The sequence below is a fragment of the Eurosta solidaginis genome, chromosome 3 (assembly GCF_040869045.1).
Source record: "Eurosta solidaginis isolate ZX-2024a chromosome 3, ASM4086904v1, whole genome shotgun sequence".
In the NCBI taxonomy this organism is placed as follows: Eukaryota; Metazoa; Arthropoda; class Insecta; order Diptera; family Tephritidae; genus Eurosta; species Eurosta solidaginis.
Window position 1 is genome coordinate 231,692,106 of NC_090321.1, and position 25,660 is coordinate 231,717,765.

Consider the following 25,660-nt stretch of genomic DNA (forward strand, 5'->3'; position numbering starts at 1 on the left):
CTGAAATGTGGAGATCTGTGGAAAAGGAGCTTATTAGCCTAATGCTTAAGATGGTGCGGGAACAACCAAGTAAGCCCCTTCCAACCTTTGATTTGAGGGGTGGTATAATGGTGTGAAGATGATAGCGTGCGACAACATCGCGAGCTTGCGGTGGCTGGAGGAAGTGGTTCCAAACCTCCAAAGGCAAGGCACGAACGTGCGGTTTGAGGTGGTGGATAAAGCGCAAATCCCCACGGTATCAAAAGTTAAGGTATGGATACCATGCGTGATGAAGTCGGAGGATACATTGCGACTTCTGCAGAATCAGAATCCGAACATACCGGCACAGGATTGGAAGGTACTTACTGTATCTCGGCCTACCGAGGATGGTCAGTTCTACATATTCCAAATAAACAAGCAGGCGGAGGATATTTTGTACACGCAGCTTGGCAAAATGTCCTTTGGCACTAGCAAAATTTACATGCGACTCAGGAAAAGAAGTCCCGAGGATAAAAACCCTAACACGCTAGAGGTGGGCGAAGTCGAAAAGGACCTCAAAAGCCTAAGGGAAAAAAGACAGGTGGAGGTCCCCGACGTCACCACGAAGGTGTTAGAAGAGGACCAACCGCCAAATTGTGCTGTGACTCGCACAGAGGAATACCCGGCACAACAGTCACGAGAGGCTGAAGGGGGCCTCGAATACTCTAAACCAAAAGGGCAAGGGGAGGACGACGACGTCACGACGAAGGTGCTGGAGGGGGACAAACAGCCCAATGGGGCTGCGAGTCCTACAGATAAACCTTCAACACAGTAAAGTGGCGTCGAGCGAACTCTTCCTAACCCTTGAGGAGGGTTCGTATGACGTGGCGCTGATCCAGGAGCCGTGGCTCTCATCGGGAGGAAAGGTTTCTGGAGTTAGCGCGCGCTGGTTTGGCGTTTACTACGCGCAAACGGAAGGACGGCTGCGAGCTGTAGTAATGGTAAGAAAACAGCTGCATTCATATATGCTGCCTAATTACACCACTGAGGACCTCGTAGCGGTGGCCGTTGAGCAAAAGAAAAAGCAGGCATTTATCCTGGCGTCCTGCTATGTGACCCATGCTGCGGAGGTTCCACCGATGGAATGCAAAAGGCTAGTACAGGAGGAAGGGCGCAAAGGGCGGTTGGTCATAGGCGCAGATGCAAATGCGCACCACAATGCGTGGGGAGGAGCAGATATGAACGAAAGAGGCGAATCTCTATTCTGTTACATCCTGCAAACCAATTTTCAGATAGCCAACAGGGGAAATGTCCCTACATACATTGGTCCAACATCCAGCAATGTTCTAAATATTACATTGAGCTCCGAGCGTGATATATCAAGGTATGATTGGATGGTTCTTGATAGACCATCCTTCTCCGACCATGCGTATATCAGCTTCAACATCCCCCTAAAGAGGGTACAGAAGGGAGGAACCTTTAGAAACCCTAAGTCAACGAACTGGACTAAATTCCAGAAACATGAAGAAACAAAACTGGGACAACCCAAACAGGTTACTAATGTAGAGGAACTGGAGGAGTCGAATGAATTCCTAACAAGGACGCTTATGACTGCGTATAACAAAGCTTGCCCTCTAAGAAGATTCAGAGGAAAAGCAAAGCCGCCATGGTGGAGCAATGAGCTGAGTCTTCTAAGAGGACAGGTAAAAGAAATGTTTAAGCTCGCAAAGACCGCGGAAAGCGAAGCGTGTCGGGACGAGTACAGGGATCTACTGAGGATCTACAAGCTTGAAATTGCCAGGGCGAAGAGAAACTCATGGAAAAGTTTCTGTACGGACATAGAGTGCTCCAGCGAAACAGCACGGTTGAAAAAAGTCGTAGCAAGAGGAAACATAGTACAGGGGTTAATAAAGAAAGAGAACGGGGAATGGTCACGTAATAGTGAGGAATCCCTTGAGGTGCTTCTCAACACACATTTCCCATCGGGAGACGGTTTAGAAGAGCCAGCAGACATCACTCACACTTCGATCTAATGTTTCAAAATGGGCGATTATGGATGGTCTTAATTACATTAAAGTACATCCTGCCTTAATCAGATGGGTCGGCTGCATGTTAAATTGCAGAAAGATTACATCACAATGGGGATTTTACGAGGCCACGAAATCAGTGGAGCGTGCCCCTGGCCGCAGGGAGGGGTGCTATCACCTCTGCTGTGGACGATGGTCATCAACCAACTGCTCAGGCGATTCGATGAGGGACCCGTAAAACTTACGGCTTACGCGGATGATGTTGCAATTGTCATAAGTGGAAAGTGCCTTCCAACGCTTAGTTCTTTGATGGATCGGGCGCTTCGGGATATTCATACCTGGGCATCTTATGTCGGGTTGAAAGTCAGTGCGGATATGGTCTTATTTACAAAGAGGTACAAGGTCCCAAATTGGACCAGGCCTAAGTTAGGAGCGTTGACCTTACAGGAGAAACCTTGCACAAAATATCTAGGAATCATCCTAGACAGTAAGCTGTCATGGAAGCTCAACGTGGAGGAGAGGGTTAAGAAGGCCTCAACGGCACTCTATGCATGTAAAAGAATGCTGGGGTGTACGTGGGGCTTATCGCCCTCTCTTTCTCATTGGGTTTTTACAGCGCTTGTAAGCCCTATTCTATACTATGGAGTTCTTTTTTGGTGGAAAGCCACACAAAAAACAACTTACCTCACAAAACTAGAGGGGGTATGCAGCAGAGGTCTGCTTTGAGTACTAATAAAATTAGTGCACTTAGTCATGAGCTAAATGTGTACTTAGTCAAGTACAGACAAATACTATGAGTGACTAGCACATAAAATAGAAAATACATACGAGTGCCCCGCAACACATATGTCCCATACATATATGACATTGTTGAGTATAAACTGAAATCATAGTCGCTTTAACTCAGTAGCATGTTGGTTTCGTGTGTAATACGCAGTATACTTCGTTTATTATCGGTTTTTCTTTAGCGCTGTATTCAGTTTAGTTTCGTGTACATCGTTGTGTTGCTAGCGTCAGAAGACTGATATGATTATATTCATTTTATTGTACTGTTAGTCATACTGATTCAAATTAGTGTTTTCGTATAACACAGTTGAATTTCTTCCTCAATAAGACAATTGAGTACTGAACTGCTTCGTGGCTTATGAGCGGTTATTCATTTTACGAAGCATGACTATGTAAATGTGTTTTAGTGGATATAGTAAGTGCTTGATATTCTTTGTTTGTTTTGGTTAGTCCACTAATAACCTTATATGTATATAATAACATGAATAATTGCAGCTCACTGGTATGCAGACTATCGATGTTTAGCATTACGGGAGCCCTGAAAACAACCCAGACGGCTGCACTGTAAGCCATTCTGCACATTCCACCTGTAGACCTGGTAGCAAAGAACATAGCATTAACAACCGCACCCAGGCTCGGTGCCTCGGGGCAGCTTGAGCGCCGACCATATGGCCATAGTAGTATAGCGTCATCAATCACAAGACGAACAGACTGCCTGATTCCCTATCTGCGCTTCGAGGGAGATCTTAAGGCCACAACAGAGGTGGACGGTTGGCGCAAGGGTGCGCAAATGGCGGACGAGGCGATACATGTGTACACAGATGATTCCAAAATAGTGGAAGGAGTAGGGTCTGCAGTATACTGTGCTGATCCGGAAATAAGCAGACTGCCGGATTACTGTAGCGTTTTCCAAGCGGAAATATTGGCCGTAACCAAAGCAGTAGAAACCCTGGAAGAGAATAGCTTAAGCTGCAACCGTGTTAACTTTTATATTGACATTCAAGCAGCAATTAAGACAATAATCTCGCATAGCACAGCATCCAAATGCGTGTTAGAGTGTAAGCAGTCTCTGGAGACAATCGGGTCAGGGAGAAGCATACATCTATATTGGGTCCCAGGGCATATGGGAATAGATGGGAATGAAAAAGCAGACAAACTAGCTAAAAAGCGCGCTTCCCTTGAAGCTTGCTCCGTAGATGTCCCAATTAGACTGGGCGAGATTAAGGAAGGTGAGAGGTGCACATGATCGGCCAAGCGGGAAAGGCGTGGATTCAAGCGCGGGCTGTAAAGTGTCGAAGATTATGTGTAGGTCTTACAACCTTAGACTAACAAAGTTGCTTCTATCATTAAAAAGAGAGGACTGTAGACTCATGACGGGTATTCTGACTGAACGCTGCCTTCTGGCGTCACATGCCTTTAAATTAGGCTTGGTCAGTGATAGCAGATGTAGGAAGTGCGTGTTGGAGGAGGAAACGATCGAGCACGTTCTGTGCTCGTGCCCTGCGCTTGCCAGGCTGAGACTCCAGCTATTAGGAGTGATACATCTGCCAGATCTAGGAGCAGCAAGTGGCTTAAGTCCTCGGAAGCTTCTAGTATTTGCCAAGAGGACGGAGTTATTTTATAACATAGGTCCTGGTTTTGATAGGGTTTTTCAGTTTGGTCGTTAAAACAAAGTTCTGGTAACACTACGGACTCAATCAGTCTATGTGAGGTCCTCATGGACCGGCCAGTTCAACCTAACCTAACACTTTAACCATCGTAGGAGTGCGGGTTCAAATCCCACTCCCGGGAGAAAAGGCTTTGAAGAGATTTACAAGGTATAATCGAAACAGCTGTCGACTTGTCGGTCCTGATGTCACGTTTAAAGTTATGAGTTATTTTTTTTCTGATTTTCGTTAATTAAAAAATCTTTAGTGAGTTTCGAAAATGTTTAAAAAACATTTTCTCATTTTTGTTTATCTAAACAAAATTTTAATCATTTCGAAAATATAAAAAAATTCGAGAAGTTTTTATATTAGTAATTTTTTCGTTTTTTTTCTAATTTTCATTAATTTAAAAAAAAACTTTTATTAAACGTTTTCTTTTTCATTTTTAGTTTTTTTATTTAGAATTATAAAAGAATTTCTGAGTATGCAGTCCAATTCACTTTAGTCTAACATAGTACAAGTTTGGAGTTTCTCAAAATTCGTCCATATAATAAAAAAAATTTCGCACTTTGTATGGAATGAAATCTAAAACATCCTTCGGAAAAAAAGCCCAAAAATCAATGCGAAGTTTGAGACACTTTAAAACTGTATTATGTAAGGCTAAAACGAATTGGACTATTGGAAGTATTGTGCTGCATTCTCAGAGTCTTCTAAATAAAATTTGGAATATTTTGTAGTATTTTAAATTTTCCGATTTTCGAATTTTTCGAAAACTGGTTTTTAATTGACAGTAAAGCTTTTTTCCCTAAAGTTGACGAAAAAAATTAACAGGTAAATAACTGTTGATGGTTTATACATTTTTATACCTTTCATGAACATGAAATGGTATATTAACTTTGGTCCGATGTTTGTAGCATTGAGAAATATAGAAGATAGACACACAGGGCGACGAACTGAGTTGATATAGCCATGTCCGTCTGTCCGTCCGTCTGTCTGTTTGAACGCAAACTAGTCCCTCAAATTTTGAGATATCTCAATTAAATTTGGCACAAGGATGTATTTTTGTATTATATTAGACATTTGTCGGATCCGGTAGGATCGGATCACTATAACATATATCTCCCATACAACCGATCGTTCAGATAAGACGTTTTTGGTCATTCCTGCCGCAATTTAAAAAGTATAAACGTGAAACTCGGTGATATATATTCTAATATATCATAGAAGACATCCTGAAATCACTTTGATCGGAGCTATATATAGTTATATCCCATACAACCGATCGTTCAGATAAAAAGATTTTTGGCCATTTCTCCCTTAATTTAGAAAGTAGAAATGTGAAACTCGGTGATATATATTTTAATATATCATATAAGATTTTTTAAAAAAATCACTTTGATCGGAGCTATATATAGTATATATTCCATACAACCGATCGTTCAGATAGAAAGATTTTTGGCAATTTCTCCCTTAGTTTCGAATATAAAAACGTGAAACTTGGTGATATATTCTAATATATCATAGAAGATTTTCTGTAAAAATCATTTCGATAGGAGCTATATATAATATATATCCCATACAACATATGGTTCAGATAAGGGGGTTTTTTGCCATTTTTATTTTATATTTATCTTAAAAATCGTTTAGGTATGTACATCTGTTCACTATGTATTTCTTATCTTATACATCCGATTATTTGGAGATTACGAACGGGATAAAATTATTGTTCAGCCCCATTCATGAAAGGTACGAAGTCTTCGCACAACCGAAAACAGTCCCGTCCTTATTTGTTCCTGCCTTTTTTCGATTCACAGCTGTACATATGTAAACAAGCAAATCTTAATGAAATAGGTATGCCGATGAAAATATTTGTTACAAATTCAATGATAAATTTTGCTTTTTAAAAAATACATACTTTATTAAAACAAAACTTATGTAATTTATCTAATCGTTAGCTTTGTTTTGTTTCTTTTTTCCTTTACAGTAATCCAAAAGATCTGTTTAAAACCAACGCCGAAATCAGCAACTTAATTGACAAGCAGAGGCATATTTGTGCTAAATAATCGTCATCGGCGCACATTAATCAACAAAAAGAAAACAAAAATATCATTTATCAACTTTTGTTGGCACTTAAATAATTTTACCAATTTTTCCACAATGTACGGGCCGCAACGAAAACGGCAGCTTATATGACATATAGAGTGAAGAGTGTTGTGGTGAATGGACAACAGCAAAAAAAATTTTGCATTGCAGCGCCAGCAGCGCAATTCCTTATATGGTGAAATCAAATCAGCTAAAGAAATTTAACTTTTATACGATTTAACGCATTAACTAAGTGTAAACACGAAACGAAGTGAGAAGCCAAAGCGAATTGCATAAATATTTTATTTTTTTATTTTTTTGTATTTCTCTTAAGTTTTATGCGTTAAAGAAAAAAAGAAAAAAATAGCAAACAATAATATACCAAAAATAAAATACGCTGAAGCATTTTCGGCGTATAAAAACTTTTTTTTTATCAATATATAAATTATAGAAAAATCTACTTGCCGCATGTTGATTCCATCGGTATTTGTGATTCTGCCAAAGACGTTGTTGAAGTGGACGACGACGACGCCGCCGCATTGCAAAAGTGCAACAAAATTTAAAGCGAAATACGTCAAACGTCAAAGACAAGCAGTAGAGATTTTAGCTAAAACTACAACAACAACCACCACAGAAACAACGACAATTAGCAGCAGCATAAAAATAGCAAAAACCGAAGAAGCATCAACAACAACAACCGTCACAGCATTCAACAAAACAAAGCAAAATTCTTTCCAATTAATTGTCAAATTTTTAGTGAGCATCGTATTATTGAGCTTGTCGTTGTCGTATTGTTGTCGTCGCGTATCCATCGAATCGCTTCTAATAGCCAATAACACATTCGAAAACGCGTTACCGTTATACGTTGCGGTAACAGCGTCGGTGGTGGTGTCCCTGTACGCGCTTGTACTTATCCTTTTATTAAACGCTCAATTTACCCAAAACATCCAAAATTTCCTCTCCGACGCTGTGATAACGAAGTTAGTGGTCTTAATGAATGACTTTCGCATGAAAACACTTTTCAAGTCAACAACAACCACAACGACAAAAATAACTGAAAAAACAATAGCATTAATTGCTGAAGCAACCAAAAATTTAATTAAAATCATTATAACAGTGTTAGTGTGTAATAAAACTGCTAAAAATTTTAACACTAATTACAACAACAATAACAAACACGATCATAAAAATAACAACAACAAAAATAAACAATTAAAGTCAACAATATTTAAACAAACAATACTTCAACAAATCCCCTACATCATCGAATCATTTATTGCGCCAATATTACCATCAATCAATAATAGCAAAAACAACATCACGGTGGCAGCCCTCGTTACATTACGTTTATTTAATAATCAGAGCTTTTCGTCAAATAATCATCGTACTTATAATAATAGCAGTAAATCGAATAAAGTATTTCTACATTATGCACCACGTGATCCGCGTTTAAGGATTTTCGAAAGTTATCAAGAGATTTTATTTAATAAACATCATTTTGATAGTTTAAGTGAATTGAAAATAACTGAAGATTTATGTGCTTATGGTGAATTAATTGGAGGTTTATTCTTAATCACAACAAACTCAAAGACTTTACAACAACAAGTTGTTAGTGTTAAATATCCATATTGTGATTATAATAAAATTATTAAGCGTAATAATACAAGTCAAAGTGTAACTGAAAGTAAAAGTGTAGGAAGTGTTGAAAACGTTGAAATTGTCAGTGATTTGTTATTAAGCAGTAATATTTTCCCTCAAAATTCTCATAAACTAAAGTTGAACGAGTTGCAGAAATACACAGTTGGCAAGGTTGAAAAGCAGCAAGTTTCGTTGGTGGAGTTCTTTCGGTGAGTGGGCGTAACAATTTTTTAAAAGCACCATTCGATATTTTTGTTAAATGTACATATATATATATATACATATATATATATATATATACATATATTAGAGCGGGTCAAAAATTGCTGAAGACACCATAGCTTTAAGTCCCATTTCGAGGTCCCGACTTTTGCAAAATAGATATTTTGCCATATGAATGTAGAGTTTGGCCAAAAAATCTTCATAGCTTCTGATAGAATTATAGGAAAAATATCATATTGGGCTTACTTTAAAGGTATTTTATATAGTGTTTTTGTATTTTAGTAGAGATATCAGGCTTAAATTACGAGAAATTAGCCTAAAATGAACTTTTAACTACTTACTACATTATCATATTTAACAAATTTTTTATGGAAAAATGTATCTTTTCTTTACAGCTAAAATAAGTTCAGAACATTTTCAACAACTTTCACTCAGACAGTTTTTTTTCGAATTCGTTTTAGTAGAAACAAATTTAAAAAAAAACCTAATAATAATAAGCAAAAAAAAACACAATTCTTGTAATTTTAATGTAATTTATTTAAAAAAAATTTTTTTTTTACTTAGAATTGACCAGTTTAACTTTTTTTTCAAAGTAAAAGTAATGTTATGTTATTATTTGTTAAAATCTTTTTTGCTCTCCTCCATTCATGGTTGTTTTTCACGACTTTCTGCTGTAACAGCCATAACACCTTCACGTTTTTTTTTTCTATAACACGTTTGGAAACAGATGTACATATCTTTCTGTTCCTTGTATATACATTGGAATATTAGGATCATCTAGTGTTGGCTCATCATAATCTATGAATTGTACCAAGTGATCGTATGGAATATTTATTGTGAATGCTGGTTCAGATATTAAATTATCGTCATTCAGATCAATCATATCAGTATAATCTGAAGTATTAAATTTGATATTGTGACGAATATTAGCTACACTAATATATAAATAAATCATTATGTCTATACATATGTCCATACAAGCAGTGGAGAGCAACGTACAAACACATGCATATATCTGACATACTTCCAAAAGAAGGCAATAATTTGTGCAAGTATCACTCACATATACACGCGCATATGAGAAGCTATAAACGTAGTTATACCTGGTAATTTTATAGCTGATAACTAACTAGTAAATTCTAGAAATAGAACCGCCTAGAAATATGCCAACGAGGAAACCAAACAGCATAAAAGCAACAACAGTTGAGCTACGTCCAATCAGTTTGATTTAAGCAAGCTATCAGTTGCGAAGTATAAGTGTTATTTTCAAGTAGTCTAATAAAAACCATTTTTGCATTATTCAATATTGGAGTTATTTATTCAACAGTTTAGTGATTCGAACGTTAGCAGAAAATTTGGAATAAGCGGAATTTCAGTAAATTCATTCCAATATTATATTTTTTGTAAGCTCTGAGTTTAGTTAGATCAAGTATTTTTTCTCGATAGTATACATTTTTTTTGATAGCTCTATCATATTGTAACGATTTTACTGCAACTCCCCTTATTTGCAATCTTCTGCCAATGTTCGTATCGCTAAACTGTTGAATAAATAACTCCAATATTGAATAATGGAAAAATGGCCTTTATTAAAGTACTTCCCAATAACACTTATACTTTGCAACTAGCTTGCTTAACAGCCAAACTGATTGATAGCTCAAACGAAACTCTGCTTTCAAAATAATATTGCTATGGCTCGCTAGATAGCGTCTTAATCGAAACTGCTTGATAGCTCAATTCAAACTGAATTCCAGCGCCTCTACATTTGCTGCCTTTTATACTCTCTGACTTCAACGTTCGCATCTTCTAGGCGCTTCCAGAATCTACTAGTTGCCATCAGCTCTCAAACTTCTCAGCTGTAACTACAATTGCACGATTTTATAGCTTCTCTCATTGCATACTTTCAGGAGTATCTCAGATATATGCATGTGTTTGTGCATTGACTCTCCGCTGCTCGTATACGTACATCGTACATATGTGTAGACGCAATTATTGTTTCGTTTATGTAGATACATAATGATTGAATTATTGATGTGAATTCACGTCACTGCTTAGCATCGGCTTAGAGATGGCAGCACCCCTTAGTTTTGCTAATATTCGAAACAATATGATATGTACAGTTGTTAATATCTGTTTCCAAACGTGTTATAGAAAAAAAACGTAAAGGTATTATGGCTGTTACAGCAGAAAGTCGTGAAAAACAACCATGAATGGAGGAGAGCAAAAAAGATTTTAACAAATAATAACATAACATTACTTTTACTTTGAAAAAAAAAAGTTAAACTGGTCAGTTCAATTCTAAGTAAAAAAAAAAATTTTTTTTAAATAAATTACGTTAAAATTACAAAAATTGTGTTTTTTTTTTGCTTATTATTATTAGGTTTTTTTTTTTTAATTTGTTTCCACTAAAACGAATTCGAAAAAAAACTGTCTGAGTGAAAGTTGTTGAAAATGTTCTGAACTTATTTTAGCTGTAAAGAAAAAAATTGTCCATAAGAAATTTGTTAAAAATGATAATGTAGTAGTTAAAAGTTCATTTTAGGCTAATTTCTCTCTACTAAAATTCAAAAACACTATAGATATTAATACAGATTCTGAAATGTACGTAAAATACCTTTAAAGTAAGTCAAATATATTTTTCCTATAATTATACCAGAAGCTTTGACGATTCTTTGGCCAAACCCCACATTTATATGGCAAAATTTATATTTTGCAAAAGTCGGGGACTCGAAATCGGACTTAGAGCTATGGTGTCTTCAGCATTTTTTCTTAGAATCATCTGTAGATTATGTTTTTGCTATACTCCTGATGCGAAAAAATCCATCCATACAATTTGACCCGCTCTAATGTACATATATGTACATTGGCTTATATTCAATATCCTCCATCAGCAATTTTGACGAAAATGTGTTTTATATGGTAAAATATTCTCTGACTCACCTTTCATATATGAGATTAAAGTCAGCTATACAATTTAGCTCAAGTGGTAATAATTCTCATTTTTCTATCAGCATTGAAATTTATTTTCTAAAAGCAAAATCCTCTATCAACATTAATTTTTAACACGCTTCACTTGTATATATGCTTATTTGTAACTCTCTAGGCTAGGAGCGCAAAGGAGAGTTAGACCCAGCTAATGGCAATTATTATAGACTCGCGGTAATGGTTAAATAGCTCGCTACAAAACCTGTTGTGATTAATAGCGGAGACACGAACCTCTGTGCTACGTTGTGTTTTTTAGTTTTTAAACGGTTTTATTTAGCTTGACTGGCTGGCTGGCCGGCACGAATTTTGTAAATATTTCAAAAAACCGTATCTGTGGTCCGATTTGGTTCATATTTGGAACACAGAACACATACATGAATGGAAAGCGACCTATGTAAAAAACGCCGCTAAGTGGCGCAAGGATCGAGATATTAAAAAAATCGTATTTGTGGTCCGATATGGCTCATATTTGGAACACATAATACATACATTAATAGAAAGCCACCTATGTCCGATGTCCGATTTGGCTCATATTTGGAACAAATATAACATACAGTCCGGTAGAAGTGACATCAAAATATTTTGGAGTTCGAGGAGGAACAAGCATACGTGGCGCAGAGTCGAGTAAAGTCTTTGGAAGGATTATGATTGAGGACTTAGATTGTAACAAATTGTCAGGAGAGAGTCCTTGTAATAATGAGTCGCTAAATGAGTGAGAAATAATAGGCAATTAAATAAAGACTAAAACTTGAAAATAAAATAATTTAAAAAAAAATGTTTTAAGTTATTATTTTATTGGAAACAATACTTACATGAAGTAGTAATAATACTAATCTAGGGCGTTGATCAAACAGTTAAATAAAAGCGTTGGACGCGTCAAATTTCTATTGATAGTCATATATAAGACCAACTGGAACTTAATAAGGTTATGCTACGCTTCACATTTTTAGAAATTTCACGCGCCTAACGCCTTTATTTAATTGTCTGATCAACGCCCTAGATTGATGAGGAGTGTGATGACTAATACCTAGGACCTACCTAATTATTTTCTAGCTTTAAGTATTATTATTACTTAATGTAAGTATTGTTTTCAATAAAACAGTTTAACAAGGTATTTGTTTAACCGGCTTTGGACCTAAAGCCGGTTAAACAAATACCTTGTTAACAGAAAAAGGTCGCCAAAGGATTTCATTAAAACAGTTTAACCAAAATTTTTCTTTTTATTATTTTATTTTTAAACTATATTTATGTTATTATACCCCTAAGTTCAACAGCTTTAATATAATAACGTTAGAATAAAATGGTGTTAAACGGCCGGTATAGACATAAGCTACCATATATCAATATTTTCAGTGTCGAAAACCGTTTTGGATAATACCTGCCTTGAGAACTAATATTATGGCCATTGATATAAAAATTTAGCTCTACCCACTTTTAAATAGTATCATTCTCGAACATGGTTTAACATGAACGCCACATCCAAAAAACTATAATTTTCTTTGCTCTGCAAAAGCTCTATCAACAATATTTTTATAACAATAATTTTCAGCAAAAAAACTCTATCCTCCATTTCAACATAATTAAGCAGAGTCAAGAGCAAAAAACTGATTTGAATACACATCGGGATTTCTCTTCACCCATTGCAGTACTTCATATTATTAGCAACTCAGAATAGGGGTGTCACATCACATCGGATTTTTCCTAATGGAGGGTATTGAATATAAGGTGACGATATATATGCATATACTTTTCTCCACATAAAATGATTTCTAAATTTTTTTTTTATTTAAAAAAATCTTTACAATTCATGTGTAAGCCATTTTTGAAGCTTTTTTCAAGGAAAATGAAAATTTGAGGAGTTTCCAAAATTTTATTAATAATTTCAGGAAATCTTTTGAGTATCCATTCTAATCTGGCAAAGTACAGGTTTAAAGACTCCTTAAATTCGCATTAACATCTGCCAATTTTTTTCTTTCGAAGTTTTTTAGATTTTCTTCAATATTATTACTAATACAAAAATCCTCAATATTTGACATTCTCATTAAATTTTTTATAAACTTATCGAACGCTGTCTACTTTTCATTACGTAAAATTGTTTATCATATATATTATTTCTAATTGATGTTTGTATGTACTGGTCCCTTTTTCGCTCTTATTTGTAATCCAAATCTATAAATAAAGTTTTGGTTGTAAAGATGGAGATCCGGGCTATTAGCGAGCTTTAGGCAATTTTGGTCGTATTGCTTTTGTTTAGATATATTTTATTAAAATAATTTGTTAAAAATAAACGATTGTGAGCACACAAAGAAATCTATTTGTACTATGACACTATTGTGAATATTTGCACTGCATTACCGGCGGTTTCTAGTGTACGCTAGATGGCAGCGCAAGCTGTAAGTTAATAGAACAGCTGATTTCTGTTGATATTTGATAAGAGACTTTTATATTGGTTGCGCAAGATGCGCACGGGTCAGGCTCGTTTTTTTTTCATATTTTATTAATTTAAAAAAACCAAGAGTGTCGTATTCATGTAAAATTTTAAAACTTGTTTCCATGATTCCCAATACAAAATTTGATTTAAGCATAGCACATACGGCAAATAAGAGAATTAGTGAATTGCCTATATATTTAAATTCATCTATATATAGATTCGAAAACCAATTTCCAAACTTTTTACAAAAAAAAAAAATCTATAATTCGAGAAATTAAAAAAAAAAAACATATTTTTCTTAAGGCCTGAACACATTGACTTCACTATGAAATAACGCACGTTCCATGATTCAATCACAAGAGGTTTGCTCGGTGATAAATTTTTTGATCATTGCAGCCATTTTGATCCCAAATCGAATTGACATTCTTAAATGTGTTTCTTTGCGATTTTTTGAAAAATATTAGTAGTAGAAATAGCAAGCAATCAGTTTACAAATACCCGATAAGAATTGAACTGCATAATTATTATTTTTTCCTAGTTTTGGTATTGAGCTCCCATCATCTGTGTGATAGTTGAAGTTTGAATTGTGCATTTATTTTTACAATCAGTTTTTAAGTTCGAAAAAGCGCATTAATTTTATAAGAGCGTATAGTGCAACAAGCTTATAAAGATTGCTAGTCCCTTTTCTGTGCGAAACTTATGAATCGGGCGTTGGACGGGTCGTATGAGTAACATCTGACAATTATAAATAGTAGAAATAAAACATCCGAATAAACTGGAAAACAAATTGCGCAAAGAGTTTATATTTTTTTAAGGTGATCTGGGTGCTTTTAAAAATGTTTTTCACATATATATATACATACATTTATATAGAAGCCCACCTTAATGACTGAGGTATGTATGCAAGTGTGTCCCTTATATGTACGTATGTTGGCTGCCAAACGAATTTGCTATTTTTGTTAACAAAAATAGCTCTGAAAAAATACTAAATAATATTCAATCGTCATACGTCTTTTTCGTGCTCTTTTGCCAATTGTGTGACGATGTTGGAAAGCAAACATTTTTCCTTGCGCCCAGCTGCTTTGCCCCATTGAAAACTTTTCGCGACATTTCAGTCTAACAATTTGTTGTTTTGTATGTTTTTTTTTACTTTTTGTTTTGTTTCTCGCTTTGTATACCTTTATAAACATATATATGTTTATCTAACAGTACTTAATATATGTCAACATTTGAATTTGTGCCTTGGGGGAGATTTTCCCGAAATGATCTTTTGACTTTAACGCGCAGTCATTCAACAAATCGCTGGCCACTAAAAGCATACATGAATATTCATTATGCATGTATGTATGTATGTATGTACAACTGTTTATACTAAAAGAAACAATAATAATGCAAATGCCCGTGGAATCGTATCCGGTGAGTCAAACTTTTTAAAAACCCGGATCTTCCGGGTCTTACAAGAAGCGAAAACGTGTTTTAACTAACCAAAATATCCAAAACCCGTTTTTCAAAAATTGAATACATTTTTTCAAAATAATCGACTCAGAAAATTTTAAAATAATTTCCCAAAAATTTAAGAACAACTTCAATGAATCCCAAAACGTATTGTCAACCAAAGAAAACATTTTCCATGCCATCAGTAATGGCCTTCCATGTGAACGTTTTTCTGCACATACGTATAGGCAATCAATTAGCACACCGCCGTATGGTGCAATTCGAAATTCTGGTTCAAATGCTGGGGTAAGCATGTAACATTAACAAGTAAGGAAGGCTAAGTTCGGGTGTAACCGATCATTACATACTCAGCTGAGATCTTTGGAGACAAAATTGTCTTTTTCATGGATACATTTCGTTATCATTTTTTTTTTAAATCACCCCTGAAATATTTTAGAAGCGCTCTTAATTGTGAGTCGATAAGAGTCCGAAATTGTAGACCAAGGGTGACAATTTTTGGAACGATTTTTCTTCATCCTTTGTCAAATAAAGGAAAAGCACCATGTAGGAAAATGAACATAGGGTAACCCTGTAATGTGTTTGTATGGCACGGGGATCAAATAAAAGGTATTAGAGAGTATTGAGCCTTAGTTCTATAGGTGGACGCCCTTTAGAGATATCGCCATAAAGTTGGACCAGGGGTGACTTTATAATGTGTTTGTACTTTATGGGTATCAAATTAAAGGTATTAATGAGGGTTTTAAAAGAGAGTGGCCCTTAGTTGTATATGTGAAGGCGTTTTCGAGATATCGACCAAAATGTGGACCAGGGTGACCCAGAACATCATCTGTCAGGTTCCGCTAATTTATTTATATATGTAATACCACGAACAGTATTCCTGCCATGATTCCAAGGGCTTTTGATTTCGCCCTGCAGAACTTTTTCATTTTCTTCTACTTAATGTGGTAGATGTCACACCCAATATACAAAGTTTTTTTTTAAGTTATAGTTTGCGTAAAACAACCAATCCAATCACCATGTTTCATACCTTTTTACGTATTTGGTATAGAATTGTGGCATTTTTTGAATTTTTCGAAATTTTCGATATCGAAAAAGTGGGCGTGGTCATAGTCGGATTTCGCTCATTTTTAATACCAAGATAAAGTTACTTCCGATAAGTACGTGAACTAAGATTAGTAAAGATATATCGATTTTTGCTCAAGTTATCGTGTTAACGGTCAAGCGGAAGGACAGACTGTGTATAAAAACTGGGCGTGGCTTCAACCGATTTCGCCAATTTTCACAGAAAACAGTAATCGTCATAGAAGCTATGCCTTTACCAAATTTCACAAGGATTGGTAAATTTTTGTTCGACTTATGGCATTAAAGGTATTCTAGACAAATTTAATCAAAAAGGGCAGAGCCACGCCCATTTTGAAATTTTCTTTTATTTTTGTATTTTGTTGCACCATATCATTACTGGAGTTGAATGTTGACATAATTTACTTATATACTGTAAAGATATTCAATTTTTTGTAACGTAACGTTCCCGCCAAATTTCATCATGATATCTTCAACAACTGCAAAATTTCAGCTTGCAAAACTTTTAAATTGCCTTCTTTTAAAAGTGGGCGGTCACGCTTATTGTCCAAAATTTTACTAATTTTCTATTCTGCATCATAATGTCAACCCACTTACCAAGTTTCATCGCTTTATCCGTTTTTGGTATTGAATTATCGGTTTTTCGAAATTTACGATATCGAAAAAGTAGCGCGCGGTTATAGTCCGATTTCGTTCATTTTAAATAGCGGTCTGAGATGAGTGCCCAGGAACTTACATACCAAATGTCATTAAGATACCTCAAAATTTACTCAAGCTATCATGTTAACGGACAGACGGACGGACGGACGGGACATGGCTAAATGAATTTCTTTTTTCGCCCAGATCATTTTGATATATAGAAGTCTATATGTATCTCGATTAGTTTATGCCGTTACGGGGTACCGTTATGTGGAACAAAATTAATATACTCTGTGAGCTCTGCTCTGATAATCTCGTCACATGTATACTAGGTCTTGCATTTAAAAAAGTAAGTATTAAACACGCTTCCGAAAAAAGTTAAAATCAATACGAGTTCTGAGCGGCTTATTACGTGAACGTTCTTAGACTTAAATTGATTGGACTACAAATCTGAGCACCTCATAAAATGTGGGATAATCTAAATGAAACGTTCGAAATTTTCGTGATTTTTTCTTGAATTTTCGAATTTTTCGAAAATGTTTTGGAGATGGTTTGCATAGTTTCTGTTACGAATTTCATGGAAGGTTTGGCCAAAGTGTCAGTAAATAATAATTACCTGTAAATATACACATATTTATTTTTTTACATATTACATATTTGAAATTTTTCTTTCTTTCTACAAAACAATATTTATTTTTCTTGTTTGTTTTGCCATTTTGTTTAGGATTTCTTCATGAGTTACTTCAATAGTAGAATGGATGTTGAGTAGAGCCAGACCATTCATCCTCTCCTGGCATATTGTACTTCTTAGATAAGTTTTTAACCTTCGAAGGGAAGAGAAAGAGCGTTCGCTAGGAGCAACGGAAACTGGAAGCATAGCAGCAATTTTTAGGGAAAAAAGACACGGAACAATGATTTAATGCATCAATGAACGTGATTGGTCGCTCCTCCGGTGGGATTGTCAAACAATGCCTGAAAAAGTTTTGCTATGTTTTTTATTATGGCGTAATACAAAAATATATTCTTGACCATATTTTCATTTCATTTACTTGATGCGAGATTTCTTTCATTGCATTTTTATCGAGAGGTGGGTAAAGCCGCGTCAAAACCGTGAATTTCTAGAATTTCAACAACGAAGCAAAATGTATAGGTAATGTCGACACAAAATTACACTTTTCGAGATTCCTCTTCGTTTGCAAGAAAGCATTTTTGTTTTTTAATGGAACATTTTAGTGAAAAGTTAATAACTCGCCTGTATATTCTTGTTATAGACAAAACATTAGCCTACTCTAAAAAAAAATTTCATTGATTTATTGCGATCGAGCATGTTCTGTGCTCTTGCCCTGCGCTTGCCAGGCTAAGACTCCAGCTATTAGGAGAGATACAGCTGTCAGATCTAGAAGCAGCAAGTGGCTTTAATCCTAGGAAGCTTCTAGCATTTGGCAAGAGGACGGAGTTATTTTATAACATAGGTCCCGGTTTTTGATAGGGTTTTTCAGTTTGGTCGTTAAAATAAACTTCTGGTAACACTACGGACTTATTCCGTCTATGTGAGGTCCTCATGGGCCGGCCAGTTCAACCTAACCTAACCTATTGCAAAAATCGTGTGAGTTATTAACTTTTCATTAAAATATTCCGTATTTTTTTAACACTGTATCTTGCAAACGAAGCGGAATCTCGAAAAATCGCTAAAGTGCATTTTTGTATCGACATTTCCTACATATCTTTGCAGTCTTTGTTGAAATACCAGAGATCAATGAAATTACATTGGCGGTTTTGACGTGGCTTTACTCAGGTGAAACATACGAAAATGAGATGACTGAGCATGAAAATAATGCAAAATTCGATATTTTAAAAGGATAATTGTGCCTTCGGAAAATATGAAACTTAATTATCTTTGCCACATTTTCATTTCATTTCGACTGAAACTCTTTGGTCGAAGAGTGTGTATTTGGTCATTGAGCCTCAAAACATTCTACCGTCTACCGCGCCAAATGAGTGAACCGTTGCAGGAGTTTAGTTGTGGCCTCTCAGACTTGCTCTGATAATTGATTAGCGACAACCAATAACTTCTCTCATTGTGAAATATTATTTATTTTATTCTTTCGCATTTTCATTATTGCTATTAATGCTATTTTCTTAACAGGGGTTTTAAAAGTGAATAGAGTAATTATTCTAGTACAGACGAATATTTTTAAATTTTCGGAAATTTCGGCGGGGGAGGTTTGAACCACCCCCCCCCCTGAATACGCCCCTGGATTTATTCAATGAAAAATACTTAAATGCCATTATAATTCTCCTAAAGGGCATGGAGCAAGTTTTGGTTCAGCACATTAGGCAGGTTAAACTAAGCAAACACCCGCTGTGAAAGAATTGATTTACCTATCAGTCAGGAAAAGCCACTGACTCTAAAAACATAACCTAATTGATTTGACACATAACGATGTTCTGATGACTTAGTAATCTGCATCACAAGGATGCACGAGACAACGCGTGGAATGCTCATCTATATGCTACCTTGAAAAAAGCTACAAGAGCGCTCTTTGCTTGCACACGACTCTTATGGCAGAATATGAGATCTATCTCCCAAAATGGCATACTGCACATTTAATGCTGTTGTGAAGCCAATATTCATCTATGTTTCCTTAGTTTGGTGACAAAATTAAGCAAACTACATTGACTAGTTTATATTGGAATAACGAGTGCGATGAGAACGTTCCCTGCTGACTACACTAAGTGCCTTAGCGGAAAAATTTAATAGGAAATCCCATATTGCAACTACGTGATACAATGGCCCCTACGCTCAGAATCTCACGTAGCTTTGAGGTATCTATTGTGGACATAACTATGGGCGAAACAGGGGAACCATATACTGATCCTGATTCATAGTTCTGGTTCACTAATGAATCGAAGTTTCATGACGGAAACCCGGAAACTGGTATCTATGTGCCGAACTTCAAGAAATTGATACTAATGGATTGCAACCCTACCATTTTCAGGCAGAAATTCAGGCAATATATTATGTCAGACAGCTAGTCAGCCTTGCAGTTCTATACAACTACTTCTAGGCGAGTGGATGAATGCATTGAGGTCTTAAATGATACGGTTTTTAAGATGGGTATCCGGACACCAGGGACAAGAAGGCAACGAACAAGCATACTACCAAGCGAAGCAGGGTGCTGTGGCAGCATTGCATGGTTCAGGGCCCTTTTGTGGACTTACAAAAGCACACACTAGGGAAACCATAAGTAACTGGGAAACAAAGCGGTTCAGACAACACTGAACTGAATGCCCATGGCAAAGATAGGACAAATTGTTTATACTCCCTGAAACGAGAGTATCAGCCAAGCTCATCAATCTCAGCAGAGAGGACCTACGAACTCTCACTGGATTACTCTTTTAATGCAGGTAATCGCACATCACTACTTAACAGAGCTTTTGGGTGTGTGTGTGCGCGTGTCAAGAAAAAGATTCTAATGTGTTCCTGAACTGAATTGAGCTGTGGCTACATAATTAGAAACACCAATGTTTTAATAAAGGCTGTACGCATTCATCCGGAAATTTAGAGGCAAAAATTGTGTATGTTTTTTCTATAGTTTTGGTGTAGTGGGGTTTCTTTATTATACTTCTGGGCGATAAATATCAATTTTTTTTATTTTAAACATTTATAATTTTATTTGATTGATATTAGCGGGAAGTACCTTCCGTGAGAAATTAAATTCCACAAATGTGAAATAACTTACTAGCCCGACCCACGATTGTTTCGTACATCCGCGTTTTTAAAACAATATATCCGAAACGTTTTTGAACTTTTATATGAAAGGCTCAAAGAACTTAGATTTTTACAGATATGACCTAAGATTTCTATATGAAGAAAATTGTAATTAAAACGACTTTACACAACTGTTTCGTTAGACCGGTGTGGGGTGTACGATTTAATCGTGGATGGGGCTAGTAATCTTAGAATTTAGTACTTTGATAATACTACCTTGGTGGCCCGGCTTAGCACAGTAGGACTTACTTAAACAACTTCTAAATGAAATTTTAGAACTTCGCGGAGTTCAATTTAACAAAAAGATATATAACTAAGGTTAGCTGGCAACCCTAATAACAAATAGTATTTTGCAATACCTACGTCATGACAACTTAAAAAGAAAAGGGAGTCAGTATTATTATTCTAATATGGTTGTCCCTAATTATATGAACACCACTGTACGCATATGTATGTAGTATAACTCAAAGTTTTAGCCACTCGCCATTAGTCCCTAGATGCCTTGACATGATTTAATTTTATTTTTTTTATTTCCGCTATGTCTTTGTGAGGGCAAGTTGAAGAAAAATCAATAATTATTCTTATTTTTGTTTTAATGTTTGTGCAATTTTTACTATTTTCGGTATTTATGTAAAAAAAAAGGTTATTATTTTGCCATTGCCGCGCGAAACACAGTAAAATTGTCGATCTTTCTCTGCTTATCGTCTACTTAATTGAATTGAAAAACTTAGTGGGGAAAATTTAAATGTAACGAGTAACAATTTTTTATGTTTATATATATCTTTTCATTAGTTTGAGGAAAGGTTGTTCTTAAATTTATTTTTTTTCTATCTCGGATACTTGAATGACCTAGAAGGTTCAATGTCCCAAAACCTTCGGGGAGTGTCCTTATCGCTACAAGAACAACAACAACAACTGGACTGTAAAGTTGCTGAACTCGAGTGGAAATCGACGGCCGTGATAGTTACACAACTAAATTTTTTTATGATTTTTAATAATCGGGGATTGCCCATATTGCTTTTTTTTTTTTAAATGTATGAAAACATTTATTTGAAGCAAGCATAGCTTTAACACATAATTGCATACGAAGTATGCAATGTGTAAAAGATTAAAATATGCATAAAGAAGGCAATTGGGAAAGACTTCACAACAGGCATGACGTAGCTGAATGCGTTTACAACCATTTCAACTATCGTAGGGGTGCGAGTTCGACTCCCACTCCCGGGAGAAAAACTTTGAAGAGATTTACAAGGTATAATCGAAACAGCTGTCGCCTTGTCCGTCCTGATGTCACGTTGTTTAAATTTTTCCCAAATTATTAAATAAATTATAAAATTAAAAAATTGCTTCAAATAAATGTTTTCATACATTTAAAAAAAAAAAGCAATATGGGCAATCCCCGATTATTAAAAATCATACAAACAGACAAAATTGGTTAATTCGTTGTAGTTCTATAAATAGAACGAAAACAGCAACAAAAACCAAAGTTTCTTTGAAAACCGCCGTACCAAGCATAGCTTTAACACATAATTGCATACGAAGTATGCAATGTGTAAAAGATTAAAATATGCATAAAGAAGGCAATTGGGAAAGACTTCACAACAGGCATGACGTAGCTGAATGCGTTTACAACCATTTCAACTATCGTAGGGGTGCGAGTTCGACTCCCACTCCCGGGAGAAAAACTTTGAAGAGATTTACAAGGTATAATCGAAACAGCTGTCGCCTTGTCCGTCCTGATGTCACGTTGTTTAAATTTTTCCCAAATTATTAAATAAATTTTTTTATATTAGGGGGACTCATTTAACCTGATAAATGCCTCATAAAGTGTGTAAACGTATAAATTTATCTAGTGCGTAAACGAACTGTCAAATTTTGTATGAAAAATCATTTACACAATTTGTATAAATTTACGCGTACATTTCATGGCGTAACAGCCGTCATTTTCATAAGAAATCTCCAACATGAGCAAGTCATTTACAAAGATATCTTAGTACAGAAGTTTTAGTTTTGATTTTTCACTTAATCTTGGAATTATTTAATTTGTATAATAATCAAAATTTTTTTTGTCAATAATAGAGCTGATCGACTATTGAGTTTATCAAGAATATTACTAGGTGCGTTCATACATATAACAGCGTATGTAAATGGATATAATTTTACACCTTATAAATTTATATGCTTAAATGAGTCCCCCTTTTGTATATATTATACAATTTTCTCCATTTTTACTTCTTTTATATTAGGCCGGTTGAATGTTTGTCCGCTTTTCATACAAATCTTGCAATCGACTTTTAAGTAACTTCTCATTGAGCTACAAACGTGAATCTTTACACATACATAGGTTAGAACACCGTGACAATGCAAGAAAAGGAAAAAATTCTTTAGGTGGTGCACGGATGGAAATAATTAGATAAGAATTTGAAAATTTTCAAACCAACTTTTAAGTAACTTGTTGTTGTTGTTGTTGTAGTAGCAGTGCTTCGCCCCATCCAATAGGTGCGACCGATCACAAATTGTCATCAATATCCTCTAACGGGAGTCCAAGGAAACTTGCTGTTTCAATAGGGGTGGACCATAATGAGAGGGGTGTTAGAGGCGTTGGTTCCACATTACAATTAAAGAGATGGTTGGTGTCATGTGGGACACATTGCAAGCAGAGCATACATTTTGTATGTCGGGGTTGATTCTGGATAGGTAAGAGTTTAACCTGTTACAGTATCCAGATCGAAGTTGAGCTAGAGTGACTCGCGTTTCCCTGGGGAGTGTGCATTCCTCTTCCGCAAGTTTTGGGTATTGTTCTTTGAGTACTGCATTCACCTGGCAATTCCTGGCATAAAGGTCCGACGCCTGTTTGTGGAGTTCACTGAGGATCTGTTTGTGTTTTTTGGCTTAATACGGCTGAGTTCTCAGGTGCCGTATTTCCTCATAATGCTTACGGAGATGACTCCTTAAGCCCCTTAGGTGGCGCACGGATCGAAATAATTAGATAAGAATTTGAAAATTTTCAAACCAGCTTTTAAGTAACTTCTTGATGAGCTAGAGACCTGAAATTTCAAACTTAATTCAGAGGTCGATGACAGCTGATGACACGATACAAAAAGACTCGCTAGGGGGCACACGGGATGAAATATTTAGAAAAATCATACAAACGGAGGGAATTTTGGGATTAATTTTTATGTAAGTTCTCATTGAGCTGCAACTTTAAAACTTCACAGATAGGATAAGACGCCGAGAGAATTTAAGAAAAGGAGAAAAAATTTCGTTAGGTGGCGCACGGATCGAAAAAATTAGATAATAATTTGGAAATTTGAAACCGGGTTTTAAGTAACTTCTCGATGAGCTAGAGGCTAAAAATTTAGAGCTTAATTCAGAGGTCGATGACAGCCCATGACACAATACAGAAAGTTTCGCTGGAAGCGCACGGACTGAGATATTTAGAAAAATCAAACGGAACGGAGGGAATTTTGGGATTGATTTTGATTGATTGATGTAAGTTCTCATTGAGCTACAACAGTAAAATTTCACAGATAGGATAAGACGCCGATAAAATTTAAAAAAAGGAGAAAATAAAAGAATTTTAATTCCTTTAAAGAAATGGGCAAAAATCAGCGAAAAATGTCTCCTTATATAAAGACAAATTCTTGCTAACTTTGATTTTTAAATTTTGACATAGAAGTTGCCAAAATATTTATGAGAAGGAAAAATATAAAGGAGCGCAATTGATTGACTAATAATATCTCCTTTCCTACCAACTTTCCAATCCAAGTAATGTGCGCTCCACTTTTATATTTTTACTTCTCATAAATATTTTTGCAATTTCTATGTCAAAATTTAAAAATCACAGTTTAGCCAGAATATATCCTTATATAAGGGGACATTTTTCGTTGATTTTTGTCCATTTATATAAAGGAAGTGCTTAAAATTTTTTATTTTATTTTTACCAAGAAAATTATTCCTATAACCAAGATTAAAAAACATCTTTGTTTTTGAGATTAAGGGAAGCATCATAGAAGCAAAATCAAACCCATTTATTCATCGTTTTCAGAAATTGGTGAGATTTTTTTTGAGTGTATTTACGAAATTAATATCTATTAAAAAAGTAAATTTCGAAAATCAATGACGCGTTTCAGTATTAAAAAAAAATTATGTATTTCGGATAAATTTGAGTCGTTTATTTGAGTAATAAACTAAACATTAAAAAAAAAGTACCGTATGTTGAAGAAATTAAATGAAAACGGTTAAAACGGACCTCGTATGGAATCTTTACATAAATAGGTATTAACAATTACATATCGTCGCTGCGCTAACGAAAACAGTTATGTGTTTTTTGTCAAAAAATTGTTTATTGCATATTTCGTTATCACTATATAGAGCCCACATTTCTGCATATGCCGTTTTTTATATCTTTTTTGGTTTAGAAGTGACCGAAAACAGCTATGTGCTCACAGTCCTAGAAGTACTCTGAAAAACGGTTTGCACTAACTTGCTTATAATTTTTTTTAATTGCTGGCGAAAGTGCTTTAATTTCAATGTAAAAAATAATTACTAACCATCTTGCTTCCCAAGGCAGCCGGTTCTATGAGCCAGAGCAACTCGAGATTCTTCCCGACTAAGGGCTGTTATTTCAGTGTAACCCCATTTAATTTGTTGCGTTCCTCCCACAAATAGTCATCCTTGCAGCGGAACTGCGCCATATTTTTCTGCTCCGGGAGGGTATCGAACCCTATCCGGGACCTGTACCTGACCCCGAGGTACAGATAAATGGTTTTGCTGCGTTTGCCGGAAAAGTATGTTTTTAGGACGGTCACACTCTTGTCAGTGTGTCACGTGAAAGGGATGGTTGCATCGTACAGGATGTTCTGGGCTAGACCCCAAAACCCGAAATTCTCGTAACTTTTATAAATCGTTTGTGGCCCAAGGGCGTCCCGTAGTCTGCGCC

At 35.6% G+C, this 25,660-nt stretch overlaps 1 protein-coding gene across 2 annotated transcripts in view; it reads left to right on the plus strand.

Moving 5' to 3' along the window:
- Window positions 1-25,660, plus strand: part of LOC137245200 (DEP domain-containing protein DDB_G0279099) — a 368,986-nt gene that overhangs the window by 338,813 nt on the left and 4,513 nt on the right. For both annotated transcript variants that reach the window (XM_067775491.1, XM_067775493.1), the window contains one exon: window positions 6,402-8,346. In XM_067775491.1, coding sequence (XP_067631592.1) covers window positions 6,968-8,346 — 1,379 coding nt within the window. In that variant the 5' untranslated portion in view covers window positions 6,402-6,967. The remainder of the gene's footprint in view (window positions 1-6,401; window positions 8,347-25,660) is intronic.